General features: G+C 44.8%; 1 protein-coding gene across 1 annotated transcript; it reads right to left on the bottom strand.

Moving 5' to 3' along the window:
• Window positions 1-290: 290 nt before the first annotated feature.
• On the bottom strand, window positions 291-15,824 carry LOC311105963 (glucagon receptor-like; the record flags this gene model as incomplete). Its single annotated transcript, XM_084148207.1, has 13 exons — window positions 291-1,145; window positions 1,606-1,647; window positions 1,844-1,982; window positions 2,805-2,893; window positions 3,869-3,938; window positions 4,032-4,092; window positions 4,202-4,361; window positions 9,509-9,662; window positions 10,127-10,233; window positions 11,168-11,289; window positions 14,624-14,731; window positions 15,186-15,282; window positions 15,771-15,824. The coding sequence occupies 13 exons, from the start codon at window positions 15,822-15,824 to the stop codon at window positions 789-791; spliced, it is 1,560 nt and encodes a 519-aa protein (XP_084004333.1). The 3' UTR covers window positions 291-788.
• Between the last annotated feature and the right edge of the window lie 5,181 nt (window positions 15,825-21,005).

Here is a 21,005-nt window from a genome sequence, read left to right as displayed (position 1 = left end):
CACCATGTTAGTTATGTGCCTTCCTTTAGGTCTATGATATTGATATTGCGTACGAGCGCGGTTCCTTTGCTTACAGTATTCAGTTACGCCTATAAGGTTGCAGTAAATGTATGACTAGAGAGCAAGGGGCATTAGAGATGTTAAACGATTGGGTGAGAAGAATTCAAAATACAGTATTGCCTAGGCAAACCATAGTGTGTGGCCAGCTCACTGTTGAAGACAATATTGGTTTACTCAACTCTTGCCTTCTCTAAGTTTTTCACAGAGTGATTGTCCAATACCAACATATCAACACACTATTGTTATAATATCCATTGCACATGAAAAGACGGTCCACGGTTGGCACATAACGTTTCCATTTTGTCCACAAGTAGAGCGAGAGGTAGAAAACAAAGAAGCAAACCCCCAAAACAGTCCAATCAGAGAAGATAATGGTTGGATGGTGTTCATTTCCTAATTTAAGTAGCTTTCCTCAACATCTAGGTCAATTGAGGCGATATTGCACTTGGGATGGGTCATCTTATCTGCCACTGAAAGCCTACAGGAGTCACAACACAGCCTGATTGGCCAGTGCAGAAAATGCATTCTGGCAATCATCCATTGAGTCCCAGATCACATTCACACAACTATTAAGACATGGGTTTGACGAAACACCAAGTAGGCCACATAGATCTGGAAGTACACAACTGAATTGGAAGCAGGTGATTGTCTGGTTCAGATTCCATCCACTAGAAATGACAAAGGTAGCCAGCTAGTTGTTAGCCCCCATTAGCCCCCCACAGGGCCACTCAGCAGTAGCTCTCAGAGTATTTGATGGCTCCATCTCCGCCCCCGTTGCCCAGCGGAGCTCCATCAAGGCCGTTCAGCACCTGCTTGCGGGCGGAAATGTAGCAGTATGCCTTGCCCTTCTTGGCTCCTGGATGGTGGTGTGGGTGCGGGTCGAGATGCAGCCCCGAGGCGGAGGCGTCCGAGGAGAGGTTGTGGGTGTCCTCCTGTGGACAGTCAGGCTGGCAGGGCGGGTTGTGGTGGCACTGCCCGCCGCTGGTGCCCCCCTGTGCCGTGTTGCTGCCGGTGTTGCGAAGGTCGTCCAGGACGGTCATACCCAGCTTCCATCGCTGCCACTTCTTCTTTATCTCTGACTGCACCTGGGAGAGATGGAGGCAGGGAGGGTAATGAGTTTTTCCTGACCTTATGATCTGACCAGGAATAACGTTTCACAAGACAAATTGTATCTAATTTGATCTTTACTCACTTTAAACACTACTGTATGTAGGCTACCTCAACCAAACTAGGCCATATCTCAACAGGAAATACATCGGACCTTTCATGTCACACAGTGGCCTATACACTTCTTGACTCTACACATGGCTGGGCCCCTCAATGACATCCCGTTGCCCTGTGGACTTAGGTAGTGAGCTTCTCTGTGAGACAGCTAACCCACAGTGACAGGGTGACATACCCAGCAGGTCACAGAAAGCACTGGCTTCTCATAGGAACAAACAGAGACGAATGTGCCATAACCTCAGGTGTTTGCTAATGATATTCAAGTACACTTGTTTTGCCCTGGGCTTTGTTGAGAGCACACTTCACTTCTTCCTTACTCACCTCTTTATTGACGAAGCAGTACAGGATGGCAACCAGGAGACCCTGTGGGACGAGAGAGAGAGAGGTATCAGAAGAAGACACTCACTCACTCACACACTCACACAGCATTTAATTTTTTTATTGAACCTTTATTTAACTAGGCAAGTCAGTTAAGAACAAATTCTTATTTACAATGACGGCCTACCCAAACACCCCGCCATATAGACGAATGCATAACCTTTGTATCTCATCATATTACCTGGAAAGAGTTGAAGAAAAGTTCAAAGAAGAGGTTGATATTTCGGAGGATGCCCTCTGTCTGTTCCTCTGACATCACGGCAAAGACAACCTCATGGATGCCCAGGAGAGGGATGAGGGTCAGAGTGGACTTAGCCAACCTGCACACACAGAGCATCCTTTACAGAGCCAAGAAAGGGCAACTATTAGAGAGGTCTATTTGGTCCTATATGGTGAATCTCTTTCATCAATGACATCAATGGATGGTTCCCTTTTCACACAAACACATAAAAGCCAAACAACGAAAGCCACAACCTGATTGGGAAATCAGAAAGGCCTCCTCTTCCCATGATTCTTTGGTGGTTCAGAATCAGTGCATCAGCTGCATTTGTCCTTAGATTCCAATTAGACTCATGTTATCCAGTGTGCCTCGAGGCCAGGCTTAGGTCAGAGGATTATGCATGCAACTGGTCTCTTGGATGTGGCTGGTTTCCTAAAAAGTCTATACCGTCTCCAAGGACCCCGGCTCACAATCAATGGATGGGAGGCCTCCTTGAATACCACAGAAACATCAAAGAATTCCATAGCTCCCTTTCCTCTGCATGCCATAAAGGGTTAGTAGAAGTGCAAGTCAACTTAGTGATGGATTATTGAGGTAATGGATGTCAACTGAGTTTGAAGCAAATGTCTTTAGTGTGGAAAGAGTTATGTCATCATAATGTCTGCTGTAGAGTCCTTGTGTGTTCATGCTGGACGATAAGTGACAACAACGCTGCCAAAGGTACGGTAATGTTCCGTGAATGGGACAGTGTTTAACAAGGTATGACATGGACAAAGTCACGTGACAAGAAACAAGTAAACACGTGTAAGCAATGAGTTGACTAAGTCAGTTTTACAAGATACAATACAGTGTTTGTTTTGTGTTTTTATTCTGGTTTTCTTTTATGTAGTTCATGGATTAGAAGGTGCTGTATCTTTCTTACCTGAATTTATAATCGGTGTACCTCATTTGGTGTGCCTTTAATTTGGAGACAAGGATCTGTATGATCCGAATAAATATGAAAAAGTTGACCTGGAATAACAAAAATATTAATAAAACATAATCAACATCAAACCACCCAATATTAGCTTTATTATTGTCAGAGAGAAAATGTAAGAATCTGACATCTAAAAAGGATATGTATCCAAATAGGTCTGTTCTGTTCTCTGGCATTTCAGTATTATAAAAGAAAGGGAAACAAGGATAACTGCTACTGTTGAAGTAGGGTGAATATGTGAGAATTCCACAATAATGTCAAACGCTAAAGTTTGAGTTCCAAAGTCAGACTGCAGCATGTTAGGGGTATTATGAGCAAAGTCCAGGTGACAGAGTCCAACTCACGCCATATTACATGTGTGAATTACTCCTATTTATTTAACCTTTATTTTGACAGGGAGTCATGCTGAGACCAAGGCCTCTTTAACAGATGAGCCTTGTAATTACAAAAATATACACATCAATACAATATGAAAAGTAAAACAGAGATAGAAAACACAGTCTATGTCTAACATTACTAACTATGTCAAACCAGGTTAGGCATTTTATCCTGAGGGGCAACGCGAGAGTTGTGGGACAAATGACAAGTAATCTGTGACAGGAGAATCCTCATATCTTCTGGCATGTTGCTTCTGATGCAAAATACCGTAGAAAAAATTATATTTTCTTCCTCTCAGAGTTTCACTGAGAGACGCTAATTAAACACTCTTAAGATAAGGTGAATTCAAGCTTCAAGGAACTTGTTAAGTGTTACTAAGAAAAGAAAGACATTCATTTTGTCTTCTGGGTTGATGAGTCATCCATTAATTTTAATGTACAGTGCATTCCGGAACCAAAACATGCCCACTCAGCTTTCACGTTTGCACAATTTTCAGAGGTAACGGTCTGCTAACTTCAAAGAGACAAGACTACAGGGGAAGCGGGGGGAGGGGGTTGACGAATGACTCACCCCTGGACCCCCACTGCTTTAGGGCACACAGCACAGTCGACACTCATGCCACACACACTCACCAGAATGGCCAGGAGGATGGGTGTGCGGATGATCCACCAGTACGCCATGTTCTCGTTGATCTCCCAGCACCTGGGAGGAGATGAATCATAATCTCTCAGTTGGAATTCAGTTTTTAGTAACAGATTATGAGGAAATAAGATTGGATGGAAATGAGTGACTCACCGTGTGTTTTCATACAGGTACCGCACTATAATCCAGGGGACCACAAATAACACTGGGGATCCTACACAGTGCCATTAACCCATACATTACTGTCAGGAAACAGTATTTATATTATTTACCATGCGTGTGTGTTCATCTGTGTGTATGTGTGTGTGTGAGTATGTATCTACCCCAGCCGATGAAGAGGTATCCACAGAAGTAGCTGTTCTCTGAGAAGACCATAAGCACCAGGAGGTTGTGAAGGTACAGGCCCTCCACCAGCAGCCAGTAGTAGTTAGCCCCCACACAGTACTGCATCAGCACCTGGGCCACACGGCAGCCAGACAGGGCCTGGGGGCAAAGATCAGTGGTCAAAGGTATCATGACTTGCCCTTATGGGTTGAGGATCAAAGATTCCTGCTACGCAAAGGTTTGAACACCCCCTTTCCTGGGGGCCAGTTTTATGACCGGTCGTAAATTCCTTGCAGAGACTTTCTCTTCCTTGCCATGAAGTATTGGGAGAAAGGACCGCTTTGTTAACAAAGGAAGTCTTCCGCCTAAACTCCAACATCCAAAAGTGGATAATGAAACAACATTCCTACTTAAAAGTATGTGGGAAATAGTTGGTGGGGACATAAAGAACAATCGTGTCAAATTCGTTACTATGTTGTGATGTCAGTAAAGACGGTGGAACAACATAACTGTATCTCTGGTGGGGTACACTTCCCAGTTATGAGGTTTGCATCTATTTGTTGTATAAAACGAATGATTAAGTATAATAATACTTTTGTGAAGATAACAATGTGATTTTAGCATTCTAGATGAGATGATTGTTTTCCATATTGATTTGTTCTCAGTCAGTGACCACGCCCAGATGAGCACAAACATGATGGAACACCCCGTTTACCCCGAGTGCATAAAAAGCCTCGTGACGAAATTCACCTCAGACCAGCAGACGTGAAGTGTGAGCTAAACGTTGCAAATGGTTGAATTTCTACAAGGACGTGGAGCGTAAGCTACACGTTACAAAATGGTTAGACTAGAAAGACCAGAAAACGTGAGACTGTGATGAGGTGGTGTGGAAGGAGTCAGGTGCAGGAGGGTAAATCACTGAAACACAGGCTTTCATCCCCAAAAATACAGGTTTACGCAGATATGTGTCAAACACACTCCAGGGCACAAAACAGGCGCACTGGAAAATACACGGCACATGGGAAATCTCCCGTCGATACAAAATACACGAGCTCCACCGAGCTTCACTAACCTCCACAAGTAACAATCACCCACAAGGACAAGGGGGCAGAGGGAACACTTATACACTGACTAATTAGGGGATTAGAACCAGGTGTGTGTGTGATTGACAAGACAATTGTGATGATAATTGGGGGCGGCAGTGGTTAGTAATCCGGTGACGACGAACGCCGAAGCCTGCCCGAACAAGAAGGGGAGGCAGCCTCGGCCGAAGTCGTGACAGTACCCCCCTCCTGACGTGCAGCTCCAGCAGCGCGCCGACCCCGGCCTCGGGGACGGCCAGGAGGACGCGGAGCAGGGCGAGCCGGATGGTGACGGTGGAAATCCCACAACAGGGAGGGATCGAGGATATCCCTCACCGGGACCCAGCACCGTTCCTCCGGACCGTACACCTCCCACTCCACCCGATGCCTCGAATCCAGGATGGCACGGACAGAGTACGCCGGAGGAGGTGGAGGAACCTCCCGCTCCTCAGACTCCTGGAGCGGACCAACCACCACCGGCCTGAGGAGAGACACATGAAACGAGGGGTTAATACGGTAATCAGGGGGGAGTAACAACCTATACGTAACCTCGTTGATTCTCCTCAGGACTTTGAACGGCCCCACAAACCGTGGGCTCAGCTTCCGGCAGGGCAGGCGGAGGGGCAGATTCCGGGTCGAGAGTCAATACTAAGATGAGACCATGGTCGGTGTGGAACTGGTAATGGTTGTAGCTTACCCGCTGGGAGGTGACTAGGTGCATTACTCTGGGCGCACACCGAGCAGGAGGAGACATACACCCTCACGTCCTTAGCCAATGTAGGCCACCAGTACTTTCCGCACAAGCAGCGCACTGTACGGCCGATACCTGGGTGACCAGAGGAGGGTGACGTGTGTGCCCAGAAGCTCAGATGATCACGGATAAGAGCAGGCACGTACCGCAGCCCAGCTAGCCACTGTGGTGGAGATGGATCTGTGAGTAATGCCTGCTCTATATCCGCGTCCATTGCCCATACTACTGGCATAACAATGTCAGGAGGCCGGGAGTATGGGGGTGTTGTCTCTGGGCCTCTCCTCTGTGTCATACAGCCGGGACAGTGCGTCTGCCTTCACGTTCTTCATACCCGGAATGTATGACATGGTAAACTCAAACCGGGTGAAGAATAGGGCCCACCTGGCCTGGCGGGGATTCAGCCTCCTCGCTGCCCGGATGTACTCCAGGTTATGGTGGTCCGTCCAGACGAGGAAAGGGTGTTTCGCCCCTTCGAGCCAATGCCTCCACACGGCCAAGGTTCGGACAACAGCCAACAGCTGATCACCAACCCGATCACCAATGTCGTAGTTCTGCTCCGCTGGGCTGAGCTTCTTAGAGAAGAAGGCACAGGGGCGGAGCTTGGGTGGCGTGCCCGAGCGTTGGGACAGGACAGCGCCTATCCCTACCTCGGACGCATCCACCTCCACTACGAACGGTAGTGATGGATCAGGGTGGGCCAGTCCAGGAGCTGAGGTGAACAGACCCCGCAGTCTCTTGAAGGCCAGGTCAGCCTCAGCAGACCAGCGGAGCCGGGACGGCCCACCCTTCAACAGGGATGTAATGGGAGCTGTCACTTTGCCAAAGCCCCGGATAAACCTCTGATAGTAGTTGGCAAAGCCAAGGAAGCGCTGCACCTCCTTAACCGTGGTTGGAGTCGGACAATTATGCACGGCTGAAATGCGATCTCCCTCCATCTCCACACCTGAGGTGGTAATGCGGTATCCGAGGAAGGAGACGGACTGCTGGAAAAACATACACTTCTCTGACTTGGCATGAAGGTCATTTTCCAACAGTCGCCGTACACTGGGGAACTACCATGTGATCGAAAAGTGGATAGGTAGGGTACAGTGCGCAACAGAGGGCTCTGAACAAGTGTGGGTGTTCGATACCTGGGGTGATGCGTGAGTGCCCTGCCTGCAGCCTCCAGGCCCAAAAGAACTTTGACTACGACGTGTGGTGTACTGTCCCTTCCTTCACTGTCGCTGTCCTCCTCCGCTCTCTCGGCTGGCGGCTCCACCCAGCTCCATCCGCTCGGGATCCGAGTTGTCCGGGTTGGAAACGAGCAGACCCCTACCAGGACGTCCTCTGGCTGCCAGCAGGTTGTCCAACCCAATGGCCATGTCCACCAGTTTATTGAAGGACAGCATGGGGTCCCAGCAGGCTAGCTCCCGTCGGACGTCCTCCCGCAGATGGCACCGGAATTGGTCGATCAGGGCCCGCTCGTTCCACCCGGACCCCGCTGCCAGCATCCGAAACTCCAAGGCGAAGTCCTGCGCGGTCCTCGTCCCCTGCCTCAGGTGGACCAGTCGCTCACCCACCTCTCGCCCCTCTGGCGGGTGATCGAAGACAGCCCGAAAGAGGCGAGCGAACTCCCTGTAGTCCACCAACGCGGCTCCTCCTTCGTTCCATACCGCGTTGGCCCACTCCAGGGCTTTCCCACAGAGGCAGGAAACGAGGATGGACACCTTCTCCCGCTGCGATGGTTCCGGCCTGATGCTGGCGAAGTAAAGCTCCAATTGGAGGAGAAATCCCTGGCACAGCACAGCCGTCCCATCAAACGCCCGTGTTCGGGATATCTGGATCCCTCCGGGTGCTGGGGTGTAGGTGGCTGGATCCGGTTGGCCAGCTGGTTTCGACAGATAGGGTTCTCTCCTCTCCAGGCGTTGGACTACCTGAAGAACCCGATCCATCGCTTCCCCCAAGCTGGCCAGCATCATGGAATGCTCCTGGACCCTTGCCACGACTCCAGGCATGTGCTCTTCTCCCGCTGACTCCATAGCGGGTGGGTGATTCTGTGATGAGGTGGTGTGGAAGGAGTCAGGCGCAGGAGGATAAATCACTGAAACACAGGCTTTAATCCGCAAAAATACAGGTTTACGCAGATATGCGTCAAACACACTCCAGGGCACAAAACAGGCGCACTGGAAAATACATGGCACATGGGAAATCTCCCGTCAATACAAAATACACGAGCTCCACCGAGCTTCACTAACCTCCACAAATAACAATCACCCACAAGGACAAGGGGGAAGAGGGAACACTTATACACAGACTAATTAGGGGATTAGAACCAGGTGTGTGTGTGATTGACAAGACAATTGTGATGATGATTGGGGGCGGCAGTGGTTAGTACTCCGGTGACGATGAATGCCGAAGCCTGCCCGAAGAATGCCGAAGCCTGCCCGAAGAAGGAGGGGATGTAGCCTCGGCCGAAGTCATGACAGAGACGTTAGTCCACACATTTGAAATTGAGAAACTCTGAAACTCTCAACACGAGGTGAAGAAAAAGACAATGCACTAGACCTTATCATTTCAGTCTGCAGCTGGCATGTATAGTCGTCTAGAGAACTTTCACTAAAGACACGAAGTGGGAAGGACAATCCCTCTCAGACAACCGCTGGTACATCTGAAGTATCCATTCTAACCACTACTACGGCCAGAAACTCTACCAAGGACATTGGGATCTCTGGTGGGCAAACCAACGTCCTACATCATCAACTCAACTATTGTGGACCGCATCACGTAAATACATGTTGCATTTCTAATCCAAATGACCGTTATTAGGGTGCATAAGTATTATGATTACTGTGAGCATAGTCTCCAAAGTAACTACGATAGTTTGAATCTCTGTCTCTCCCTTCCATACTGACCCCTCCTTCCCCTAACCAAGCAGTCATGCTAGTGTTAGTCCAGTCCACTAGGGACCTGTTTCATTGTATTACGTTAGTAATGAATAACCTATGTGTGTGTGTGTTTGTATTGTGTTATTATTTAGTTAGTGAGTAAATAAATAATTAAGCCAATTTGTGTATTGCTGATTCATCAATAAGGTTAGGGTTCTTGCAGGTTCAAGGATTATGCGACGTTCAGAATAAGACTGATAAAAGGTAATTATTTAATAAGTGACTGTTATCGATATATAACATATATATATCTTCTAAGAGTTTAATTCGGGAGATGGTAACTCATTAAACAACTTCTTCCGTGGTGCCCCAAATTCCTGATGAGTGAATTGTTATATGATTAATTTAATCGAGTTACGATTAAACATAGATAGGTGATTCGATAAATAACAGTCATACATTAAAGTAAGTCACGTCACGACAAAGGTCAGGGGAGGAGGTCAAGGATGGCTGTCTAAAGTATGAGAGATTAATTGAGTCTTTAAACTGTATGTTTGTGTATGTGTGTTCCTGTAACCTGCATTAGTGTGTATAGCCTTTAGTTCTGACCTTATCACTGAGGACATTGGACACGTCTCTGTTGTCTCTGAACTCGGGGGTGTCCCTGGTGAGAACAGCATCTCTGGTGAGGATGGATATGGCTCGCAGAATGAAGGACGCAAACAGATTGGTGTGGATATAGTTCCTGGTGCACCTTAGTTTCCTAGGGTACAACACTTGACAATGAGATTACTGTATCACAAAATTATTTCCAGCATCATGTATATGTCATATACAGATGTAGGATCTTAATTTGATTACTCTTTTGTTGCTGGGAATTTTGTGCAGGAAATGCAAACTGTGTATTCAAGGTTTAAAAAGGCTTCTAAAGTTTGTAATTTCCTCTTTAAATTTTCAGAATTTGCTGTAACAAGAAATATCCATTAATTATAATCCACATAATAATTCACATTTCGTGTTGCTGCAGGATTATTTTCCTGCTGTAGCAAACTGGCTCAAATTAAGATCCTACATCTGTATGATTTACATTTGCCTAATTCACATCAGAGGACTAGAAGTGAAGCCATTGCCTTAGTCCAAACAAACAGTCCCATAGTCAGAATCAAATCCTGACATATAAAGATGGACCATATACTGTTTATGACTGTGGTCAGAGACAGTATTTACCTGAAGATGAGCAGTATGACGAGGGCCAGGGAAAGGCTGGCCAGGGACAGAGAGTAGCCCACAGTGTACATCACCCGGAAGTAGGCCAAGATCACCATCTGGTTCTCCTGTGGACACACAAAGACCTGCACTCAAATCCCAAGTAGACGAAGGAACAACATGACCCTGTTTTCACCTATAACTCTCTGACTCTATTATGGATGCGCTGTGCTGTACTGAACGAATGTCCTGTCCTTTTGATAGAGTGCAAACAGAGACACAGATACAGACAAAGCAGATGCACTGCTGCAAGAAGTCATATTGTCTTGTTGTCTATTATGCCTTGGGAAATGTTCATAAATGTTTTAATGATGCTCAGTACACTAAATAAGCTCCTATTAAAAATGTGACACTCCATTAATGTATACTCTAGGCTTATGAATCTCACAGATTAGAACATGCGAGTATAACAGGTGTCAAACAGTGGTGAAGTGGAGCGTAAATCTCTCAGAGCTCACCCCTCACACTCTGTAGCCCTGGCAGATCTATAACCCTGTATGTAGTACAGACTAAGTAATGACATATTCTATATTCATGTAGTGAATGGGCCATTCATTACTGAGCTCGTAATGGGGTGCAGCACTCAATGTGAAATTAAGAAAGGGTAAGGAGGACGTGAGTTGAGCATGCTGATAGGGATGAGTGGAAGTCAACATTAGGGGACAGCAACTGCTGCTGTTGCTAGCCCACCTCAACATTCATAAGCAATCAGAGTATTTGGGCAATATAATAAAATAATGGCCATTCTGGTAATTGCATTTCTATGTCCTGTACAGGTGGTAGGCCATTGGAATACCTACTCTATTACCCATTGCTTTTTGAATGGCTATTTGGCCATGAATTAGTTCACCTCTCAAAGCATCTGTCAGTACTTGGAGGGTCTCCTAAGACTACTGGTGAAGTTTTCTAAAAGTCAAATTCAGTAATTAAAAGCATTAACCCTTTGTCTCTTGTTACGTGTTCTGAGAAGAGGGTCTACTACTGGTGCATGATGTGTATTACCTGTGCTACCTGCTGGTTGTTGTCTGCGTTGCACTGGGAGTGGTCCCTCCAGTTGCTACTGGTGTTGTTAATGGCCCACTGCCCATCAGGCCCACACTCCCGCAACACATACCCAGTACGAACTGCACAGACATGGTGAGGGAGAGATAAAGGAAGAAGTCAAACAAATGAGACAAATTCAATTCTGCACATAGACATTAAAACCAGTAGACAGTGATAGCGCTGACGTCATCCATGTATTCCTATGGAAAACTCTCGATAGCGCATGAAGCCGAAACTATTTGAATTAAGGATCATTGTGAAAGTGTCCGTAACTAGCAAAGGATCATGGTCGATGTAGTCGTTTTAATCCTGCTTGAGAGTCAACCGGGAGCCTCCTCGTAGACTGCCGGCCCGTGATTGTTCTGTGTTAGCACGTGGTCATGTGTGACGACAAAATTAATGTAGTAGTCATAATGGATTTACTCACTATTTAATTAAATATCTCGATTTGTAGCGGATTTTAAAATAATTCACCGTGGGGATCGAACTTAATCATAATAAACACATTTTAGAGGCCAAAATAACCGGCACATTGTTTTTGCTTTGGCCATTCTGGTGATCCTAATTTACATAGGCTTTCTAGGGCAGACCAGAATTATTTTTAGTCTAAAATAATCTTATAATTATACATAGGAATCTTTTTCGTATTTTATTTTCATAACCATTGCAGAATATATTCCTCACCTTTTCTGGCCGTGATAGGTTCATATTCCTGAGCCATACAACAAATTACCATGCACATCTCTCATTTAATTGGACCTAGTAGCCTAGTAAATAGATAGGCTTTATGCAGGGGCTCAACTTTGTTTTTAGAAGTGGGGGGGACATATATACAGTGAGGGAAAAAAGTATTTGATCCCCTGCTGATTTTGTATGTTTGCCCACTGACAAAGAAATGATCAGTCTATAATTTTAATGGTAGGTTTATTTGAACAGTGAGAGACAGAATAACAACAAAAAAATCCAGAAAAACGCATGTCAAAAATGTTATAAATTGATTTGCATTTTAATGAGGGAAATAAGTATTTGACCCCTCTGCACAACATGACTTAGTACTTGGTGGCAAAACCCTTGTTGGCAATCACAGAGGTCAGACGTTTCTTGTAGTTGGCCACCAGGTTTGCACACATCTCAGGAGGGATTTTGTCCCACTCCTCTTTGCAGATCTTCTCCAAGTCATTAAGGTTTCGAGGCTGACGTTTGGCAACTCGAACCTTCAGCTCCCTCCACAGATTTTCTATGGGATTAAGGTCTGGAGACTGGCTAGGCCACTCCAGGACCTTAATGTGCTTCTTCTTGAGCCACTCCTTTGTTGCCTTGGCCGTGTGTTTTGGGTCATTGTCATGCTGGAATACCCATCCATGACCCATTTTCAATGCCCTGGCTGAGGGAAGGAGATTCTCACCCAAGATTTGACGGTACATGGCCCCGTCCATCGTCCCTTTGATGCGGTGAGGTTGTCCTGTCCCCTTAGCAGAAAACCACCCCCAAAGCATAATGTTTCTACCTCCATGTTTGACGGTGGGGATGGTGTTCTTGGGGTGATAGGCAGCATTCCTCCTCCTCCAAACATGGCGAGTTGAGTTGATGCCAAAGAGCTCCATTTTGGTCTCATCTGACTATAACACTTTCACCCAGTTCTCCTCTGAATCATTCAGATGTTCATTGGCAAACTTCAGACGGGCATGTATATGTGCTTTCTTGAGCAGGGGGACCTTGCGGGCGCTGCAGGATTTCAGTCCTTCACGGCGTAGTGTGTTACCAATTGTTTTCTTGGTGACTATGGTCCCAGCTGCCTTGAGATCATTGACAAGATCCTCCCGTGTAGTTCTGGGCTGCTTCCTCACCGTTCTCATGATCATTGCAACTCCACGAGGTGAGATCTTGCATGGAGCCCCAGGCCGATGGAGATTGACAGTTATTTTGTGTTTCTTCCATTTGTGAATAATCGCACCAACTGTTGTCACCTTCTCACCAAGCTGCTTGGCGATGGTCTTGTAGCCCATTCCAGCCTTGTGTAGGTCTACAATCTTGTCCCTGACATCCTTGGAGAGCTCTTTGGTCTTGGCCATGGTGGAGAGTTTGGAATCTGATTGATTGATTGCTTCTGTAGACAGGTGTCTTTTATACAGGTAACAAGCTGAGATTAGGAGCACTCCCTTTAAGAGTGTGCTCCTAATCTCAGCTCGTTACCTGTATAAAAGACACCTGAGAGCCAGAAATCTTTCTGATTGAGAGGGGGTCAAATACTTATTTCCCTCATTAAAATGCAAATCAATTTATAACATTTTGCGTTTTTCTGGATTTTTTTGTTGTCACTCCCTGTTCAAATAAACCTACCATTAAAATTATAGACTGATCATTTCTTTGTCAGTGGGCAAACGTCCAAAATCAGCAGGGGATCAAATACTTTTTTTCCCTCACTGTACACTACCGTTCAAAAGTTTTGGGTCACTTAGAAATGTCCTTGTTTTCGAAAGAAAAGCAATTTTGTTGTCCATTAAAATAACGTCAAATTGATCAGAAATACAGTGTAGATATTGTTAATGTTGTAAATGGCTATTGTAGCTGGAAACTGCTGATTTTTTATGGAATATCTACATAGGCGTACAGAGGACCATCATCTGCAACCATCAGTCCTGTGTTCCAATGGCACATTGTGTTTGCTAATCCAAGTTTATCATTTAAAAAAGCGAATTGATCATTAGAAAACCCTTTTGCAATTATGTTAGCACAGCTGAAAACTGTTGTGCTGATTAAAGAAGCAATAAAACTGGCCTTCTTGAGACTAGTTGAGTATCTGGATCATCAGCAATTGTGGGTTCGATTACAGACTCAAAATGGCCAGAAACAAATAACTTTCTTCTGAAACTCGTCAGTCTATTCTTGTTCTGAGAAATTAATGCTATTCCATGCGAGAAATTGGCAAGAAACTGAAGATCTCGTACAACGCTGTGTTCTACTCCCATCACAGAACAGTGCAAACTGGTTCTAACCAGAATAGAAAGAGGAGTGGGAGGCCCCGGTGCAAAACTGAGCAAGAGGACAAATACATTGGAGTGTCTAGTTTGAGAAACAGACGCCTCACAGGTCCTCAACTGGCAGCTTCATATAATGAGATATGTCTTTTTCTTTGCAACTCTGCCTAGAAGGTCAGCATCCCGGAGTCGTACTCTTTAATGAAATGGCGGTTATAAAAGAGGCTCCAGGGCTTTTGGCACCGCTAGGCTGCTACGCAGTAGCCGACCAGCTGAGCTTGTGATTTCACGCTCCAGACCAGACACTGGGGGCCTGATTCTGCACGGCTTTCGATAGAAACAGTGTTATCATTAACCTCCTAGCTGGAAGTTGATTGAAACAGAATCTCAATTCTCCTACCAAACCATAAAGCACTAACCAATGCCACACCAGTACCTTGGTTGTACCAGGGTAGGTACCAAGGGCAGGGCACTTTGACGGTGGTGTTGGGGACACCCTCCGGCCAGCAGGCATACATGTCAAACATGCGGCCGCAGAACAAGCCTGGGAGCAGAAGAAAATATATAAGTAAGACGTAAGTAAGTAAGTAAGTAAGTAAGTAAGTAAGCAGTAAGCAGACCCTGAATCCCTAAGCTTTTGTCTGAAGCTAAGCAGGATAGAGACTGTTTAGTGTTTGGAGGACGACCACCTGGGAAAACAGTAGTAATGATGAGTATACTGCCCTGCAATGGATGCAGTCTGTTGGGTCAGATGTTAAGTAGCCTAACTCATGGTACTTATTCTAAGAATTGGGTAGATTCTGTGGACTTCTGTGGATTTGTTTGAGAGAAAGGAGAGGGGTGATAAAGCTCCTGGTGTTTTATTATAATTGTGAAGCCAAAGGCATATTTCCGCTGCAACAATAACGTTTTCTATGTTATTCTATTCTATTTATAAACCCATAATGGGGTGTGCCTGATTAGGACACATAGGACACGTGTCTGTCTTTGAGTCTTACCTGGGGGTGTGGGGTCCATGCTCATTCTCAGCAGGCACTCGTTCCTGTATCTGTTCCATTCCTCCACCGTGTGCTTCACCGTCTTCGTTGACACAAGCTGCCGGTCACAAATTACAGGTCAGGGGTCAACCCCAGTGGGTTCTTCTGGGTAACCCCACAATACCTAACTGCACTGGGCCTGACTGGGTGTAAAACCTGACTGGATATAAAAAACACTAATGCCTTGGCTTACTGTAGTGTTGTAACTTAAGTTCTCCATAAAAGCTGACACAAACACTAAACCAGCTGCATCGATTGAGGATTCAAAGCACATTACACTGACACTGCTGTTCAGATCAGCTTCCCAGCACTCTGATTGTGTTCTCTAAAGCACACTGAGACCGTTATTACCTGCAGTGATTCAGAACAGTGAATCATCTTCACATGATTTACATTTCATAACAGCTCCTGAGGACAATCAAACAAACTAACAACAGCAGCGTCTAATGACAAAACACACTTCTATGGATGGATTGAAGGTGGGAAGTAATGTTAAGTACAATCACTACTGCCGTAATGAGCAGAAACCAAGTTAAAAGTGCCTACCTCAGTTCTGCACAGGACAGACAGGATGAGGAGGAGGATGGCAGGGGTCTTCATCACTTAGAGGAGTGCCAGGGCGGAGGGCTACTCATCATCTCAGGGCTGCTGGGTGTTTTTCACCCAGGGGGGCCAGAACCAGGCCATGCCTCAGACCTCCACTCAATAGCCCACACTCTGCAAAACAACGCACACAATCAGTTAGACCTATTGTGTACAGTACAGAGCAATCACACAATATGGATTTGGGTTATAATTCTTATCACATATTATGCTAAAACAAGCTTGTGGTACACAATGGGCATAGGATTTGGCATTTGATTTGTGGAAAGGAAGTCAAAATGTAATGGCACGGGATTAATGATGCCAGCCAAATAATTGGGCCATTGATCAGAATGTATATTTTCGTCAAATGATGAAGGCAGTGTGGAGGAAATTAATATTCATTACATACAATACTGTTTAATTAGACATACTATGCTAGTATTTTTACTGATCCAACTTGTCTTGTGTGACTTAGTCATAAATCTGAGCGTACAGATTTATGAGCCGTTGGGTGCGACCGCAATATGTGACCTCCTGTGTTTACGATCGGCAGGAATTTAGCTATGTGGGAATTACCGGGAGGAACAGAGAATGGTGGCGATACAACTCTGTTCCCCGGCCCTGTGTCTGCACATCTGCTAACTGTCACATAGATAAGAGGATGTACTTTCCATAAAAGGAGAGAGCCAACTGTGTTCGTTGAGCTTTCAACAATGCACTGTTGAGTGGATGGTTGATTTCTAAATTTTTGCTAATCTTATAATAAAGTTGTTGTTTGAAGGAATCTACAGTCTCTCTTCCTATAGAATTTCTACCACAGCAGTTAGTTCCAGTGTTAATGAGCCCAATCAACATTTTATCATTAATTAATCCATGAAGGCCATTGAGGCCATGTAGCTGATTAGAGCATGTGAGGATTCGGTGCACTATTTCCCAATGACACTGTGACAACAAGACACCCATTTTGTTGCTATTGTAGGGTAGGCTAATTACTGGCTTTCTCTGTGAGCATGACACTAATAGGGACACTTCATTACTTGGGACTTGATTGGAGACAATGGCATGTGATATTAGACAAATGGCAGCACAATTTGAGCATCGAAGTGATGTCCTCACCAAAGTCTCCCAAAGACATCTCAATGAAATCTAACTAGAGTGCTATCTGACAATCTGATTGGAGAGCCAATCGTTGTAATCGTGGAAACATCTACATGAAGAAGACCATAGCCATGTACTGTATTTAGAGAGTTAGGACATTGAGGTTTCTGCATTATGATGCATTTACATGACACTACAACATTCTATGGTAGCCATGTTAGCTCCCAATTATTATACAACGGGTGGGTCTAATCTTGAATGCTGATTGGTTAAAACCTAATTCCAGCCTGTGTCTATTCCACAAGTTACCACCGGCTAAATCTATGACGTTAAAATGCCTTTTTACTCTGTTCCATATGACTGCGCAATCCCATGTCACATCAGCCCAGCCAAGCAATTTATAAACTTGATCTCCACTATAAAAAGCATCTAGACATTATCTCACATTTCTTTTAGACTAACATTTCGTTTTCAACAGCGGAGATTTGTATAAACTTTGCTGTCTGTCTCTCTGACATTTGCAACATTGTTTCTATATTCGAATTCGATCTCCAGCTGTCACATAGTAATGAACGTGTCGGGACGAGACAGACAGGCAGGCAGCATTCTCAACCAGTCTAAATCATGAATCAGCTGGCATCATTTCTATGGATATATACAGTGGGGAGAACAAGTATTTGATACACTTACGATTTTGCAGGTTTTCCTACTTACAAAGCATGTAGAGGTCTGTAATTTTTATCATAGGTACACTTCAACTGTGAGAGACGAAATCTAAAACAAACATCCAGAAAATCACATTGTATAATTTTTAAGTAATTAATTTGCATTTTATTGCATGACATAAGTATTTGATACATCAGAAAAGCAGAACTTAATATTTGGTACAGAAACCTTTGTTTGCAATTACAGAGATCATACGTTTCCTGTAGGTCTTGACCAGGTTTGCACACACTGCAGCAGGGATTTTGGCCCACTCCTCCATACAGACCTTCTCCAGATCCTTCAGGTTTCGAGGCTGTCACTGGGCAATACGGACTTTCAGCTCCCTCCAAAGATTTTCTATTGGGTTCAGGTCTGAAGACTGGCTAGGCCACTCCAGGACCTTGAGATGCTTCTTACGGAGCCACTCCTTAGTTGCCCTGGCTGTGTGATTCGGGTCGTTGTCATGATGGAAGACCCAGCCACGACCCATCTTCAATGCTCTTACTGAGGGAAGGAGGTTGTTGGCCAAGATCTCGTGATACATGGCTCCATCCATCCTCCCCTCAATACGGTGCAGTCGTCCTGTCCCCTTTGCAGAAAAGCATCCCCAAAGAATGATGTTTCCACCTCCATGCTTCACGGTTGGGATGGTGTTCTTGGGGTTGTACCTTCTTCTTCCTCCAAACACGGCGAGTGGAGTTTAGACCAAAAAGCTCTATTTTTGTGTCATCAGACCACATGACCTTCTCCCATTCCTCCTCTGGATCATCCAGATGGTCATTGGCAAACTTCAGACAGGCCTGGACATGCGCTGGCTTGAGCAAGGGGACCTTGCGTGCGCTGCAGGATTTTAATCCATGACGGCGTAGTGTGTTACTAATGGTTTTCTTTGAGACTGTGGTCCCAGTTCTCTTCAGGTCATTGACCAGGTCCTGCCGTGTAGTTCTGGGCTGATCCCTCACCTTCCTCATGATCATTGATGCCCCACGAGGTGAGATCTTGCATGGAGCCCCAGACCGAGGGTGATTGACCGTCATCTTGAACTTCTTCCATTTTCTAATAATTGCGCCAACAGTTGTTGCCTTCTCACCAAGCTGCTTGCCTATTGTCCTGTAGCCCATCCCAGCCTTGTGCAGGTCTACAATTTTATCCCTGATGTCCTTACACAGCTCTCTGGTCTTGGCCATTGTGGAGAGGTTGGAGTCTGTTTGATTGAGTGTGTGGACAGGTGTCTTTTATACAGGTAACGAGTTCAAACAGGTGCAGTTAATACAGGTAATGAGTGGAGAACAGGAGGGCTTCTTAAAGAAAAACGAACAGGTCTATGAGAGCCGGAATTCTTACTGGTTGGTAGGTGATCAAATACTTATGTCATGCAATAAAATGAAAATTAATTACATAAAAACCATACAATGTGATTTTCTGGATTTTTTAGATTCTGTCTCTCACAGTTGAAGTGTACCTATGATAAAAATTACAGACCTCTACATGCTTTGTAAGTAGGAAAACCTGCAAAATCGGCAGTGTATCAAATACTTGTTCTCCCCATTGTACAAAGAAATGTCAATTGCAAAAAGGTCAAACAAAACGAAGTGCAGCTAGTTTGCCGTCTTTCCAGCTTTGAAGTGATTGTGTTAGCTGTGTTACATTTTACATTACATTTACATTTACATTGTTGTTGGCTAGCTCCTCTGAACAACAGTGTCCTGACGAGTGAGCACATTTTCTATGCTAGACGGAATCGCGCCTCATTTGCTCATTGTTATGTATGTATCCAAATAAATGTCTCTAGAAAACAGCTTAAACAAATGCAAATGCAGCTACTTTGCTGTTATTCTGGCTGCACTTTTTGACATGACTGTAAGTTAGCCGTAGTTGTCTAGCTACTGTAGCAAGCAAGAGATAAGAACGTTACCAGCCCGTATGGCAATGGAACATTTAGAACGAATGTCCATAGATACAGAACAAAAAGACTGAATGACTGGGTCGCGTCTCTAGCAACCGAAACGATAGAACGAACATCCAGACGGCTTGAGTAGCAACCCTAGATTTGTGTCGGGACTATGTCTTGTGGAAGAATGAAATAGTATGACTAAATTCATCAAAATAACATTTTTAATGAGATATGTAAATCATTATTTGAATATGTTGGTGACCCGTTGTATAAAAGTGATAATGCCCTTGAAGCCGGTGTTTTGAGGATATACAGTTGAAGTCGGAAGTTTACATACGCCAAATACATTTAAACTCAGTTTTTCACAATTCCTGACATTTAATCCTAGTAAAAATGCCCTGTCTTAGGTCAGTTAGGATCACCACTTTATTTTAAGAATGTGAAATGTCAGAATAATAGTAGAGAGAATGATTTTTTAAAAATATTTTTGATTTATTTCACCTTTATTTAACCAGGTAAGCCAGTTGAGAACAAGTTCTCATTTACAACTGCGATCTGGCCAAGATAAAGCAAAGCAGTGCGATAAAAACAACAACACAGAGTTACATATGGGGTAAACAAAACATAAAGTCAAAAATACAACAGAAAATATATATACAGTGTGTGCGAATGTAGTAAATGATGGAGGTAAGGCAATAAATAGGCCATAGTGCAAAATAGTTACAATTTCGTATTAACACTAGAATGATAGATGTGCAAAAGATGATGTGCAAATAGAGATACTGGGGTGCAAATTAGCAAAATTAATAACAATATGGGGATGAGGTAGTTGGGTGGGCTAATTTCAGAATGGCTGTGTACAGGTGCAGTGATCGGTAAACTGCTCTGACAACTGACGCTTAAAGTTAGTGAGGGAGATAAGAGTCTCCAGCTTCAGAGAATTTTGCAGTTCGTTCCGGTCATTGGCAGCAGAGAACTGGAAGGAATGGCGGCCATAGGAGGTGTTGGCTTTGGGGATGACCAGTGAGATATACCTGCTGGAGCGCATACTATGGCTGGGTGTTGCTATGGTGACCAGTGAGCTAAGATAAGACAGGGATTTGCCTAGCAGTGATTTAAAGATGACCTGGAGCCAGTGGGTTTGGCGACGAATATGTAGTGAGGGCCAACCAACAAGAGCGTACAGGTCACAATGGTGGGTAGTATATGGGGCTTTGGTGACAAAACGGATGGCACTGTAATAGACCACATCCAATCTGCTGAGTAGAGTGTTGGAAGCTATTTTGTAAATGACATCGCCGAAGTCAAGGATCGGTAGGATAGTCAGTTTTACGAGGGCATGTTTGGCAGCATGAGTGAAGGAGGCTTTGTTGCGAAATAAGAAGCCGATTCTAGATCTAACTTTTGATTGGAGATGCTTAATGTGAGTCTGGAAGGAGAGTTTACAGTCTAACCAGACACCTAGGTATTTGTAGTTGTCCACATACTCTAGGTCAGAC

The sequence above is a fragment of the Coregonus lavaretus genome (genome assembly GCF_964263955.1).
Source record: "Coregonus lavaretus genome assembly, chromosome: 30".
NCBI lineage: Eukaryota > Metazoa > Chordata > Actinopteri > Salmoniformes > Salmonidae > Coregonus > Coregonus lavaretus.
The sequence above is the reverse complement of the archived record's forward strand: the minus strand, read 5'-3'. Positions and strand labels throughout refer to the sequence as shown.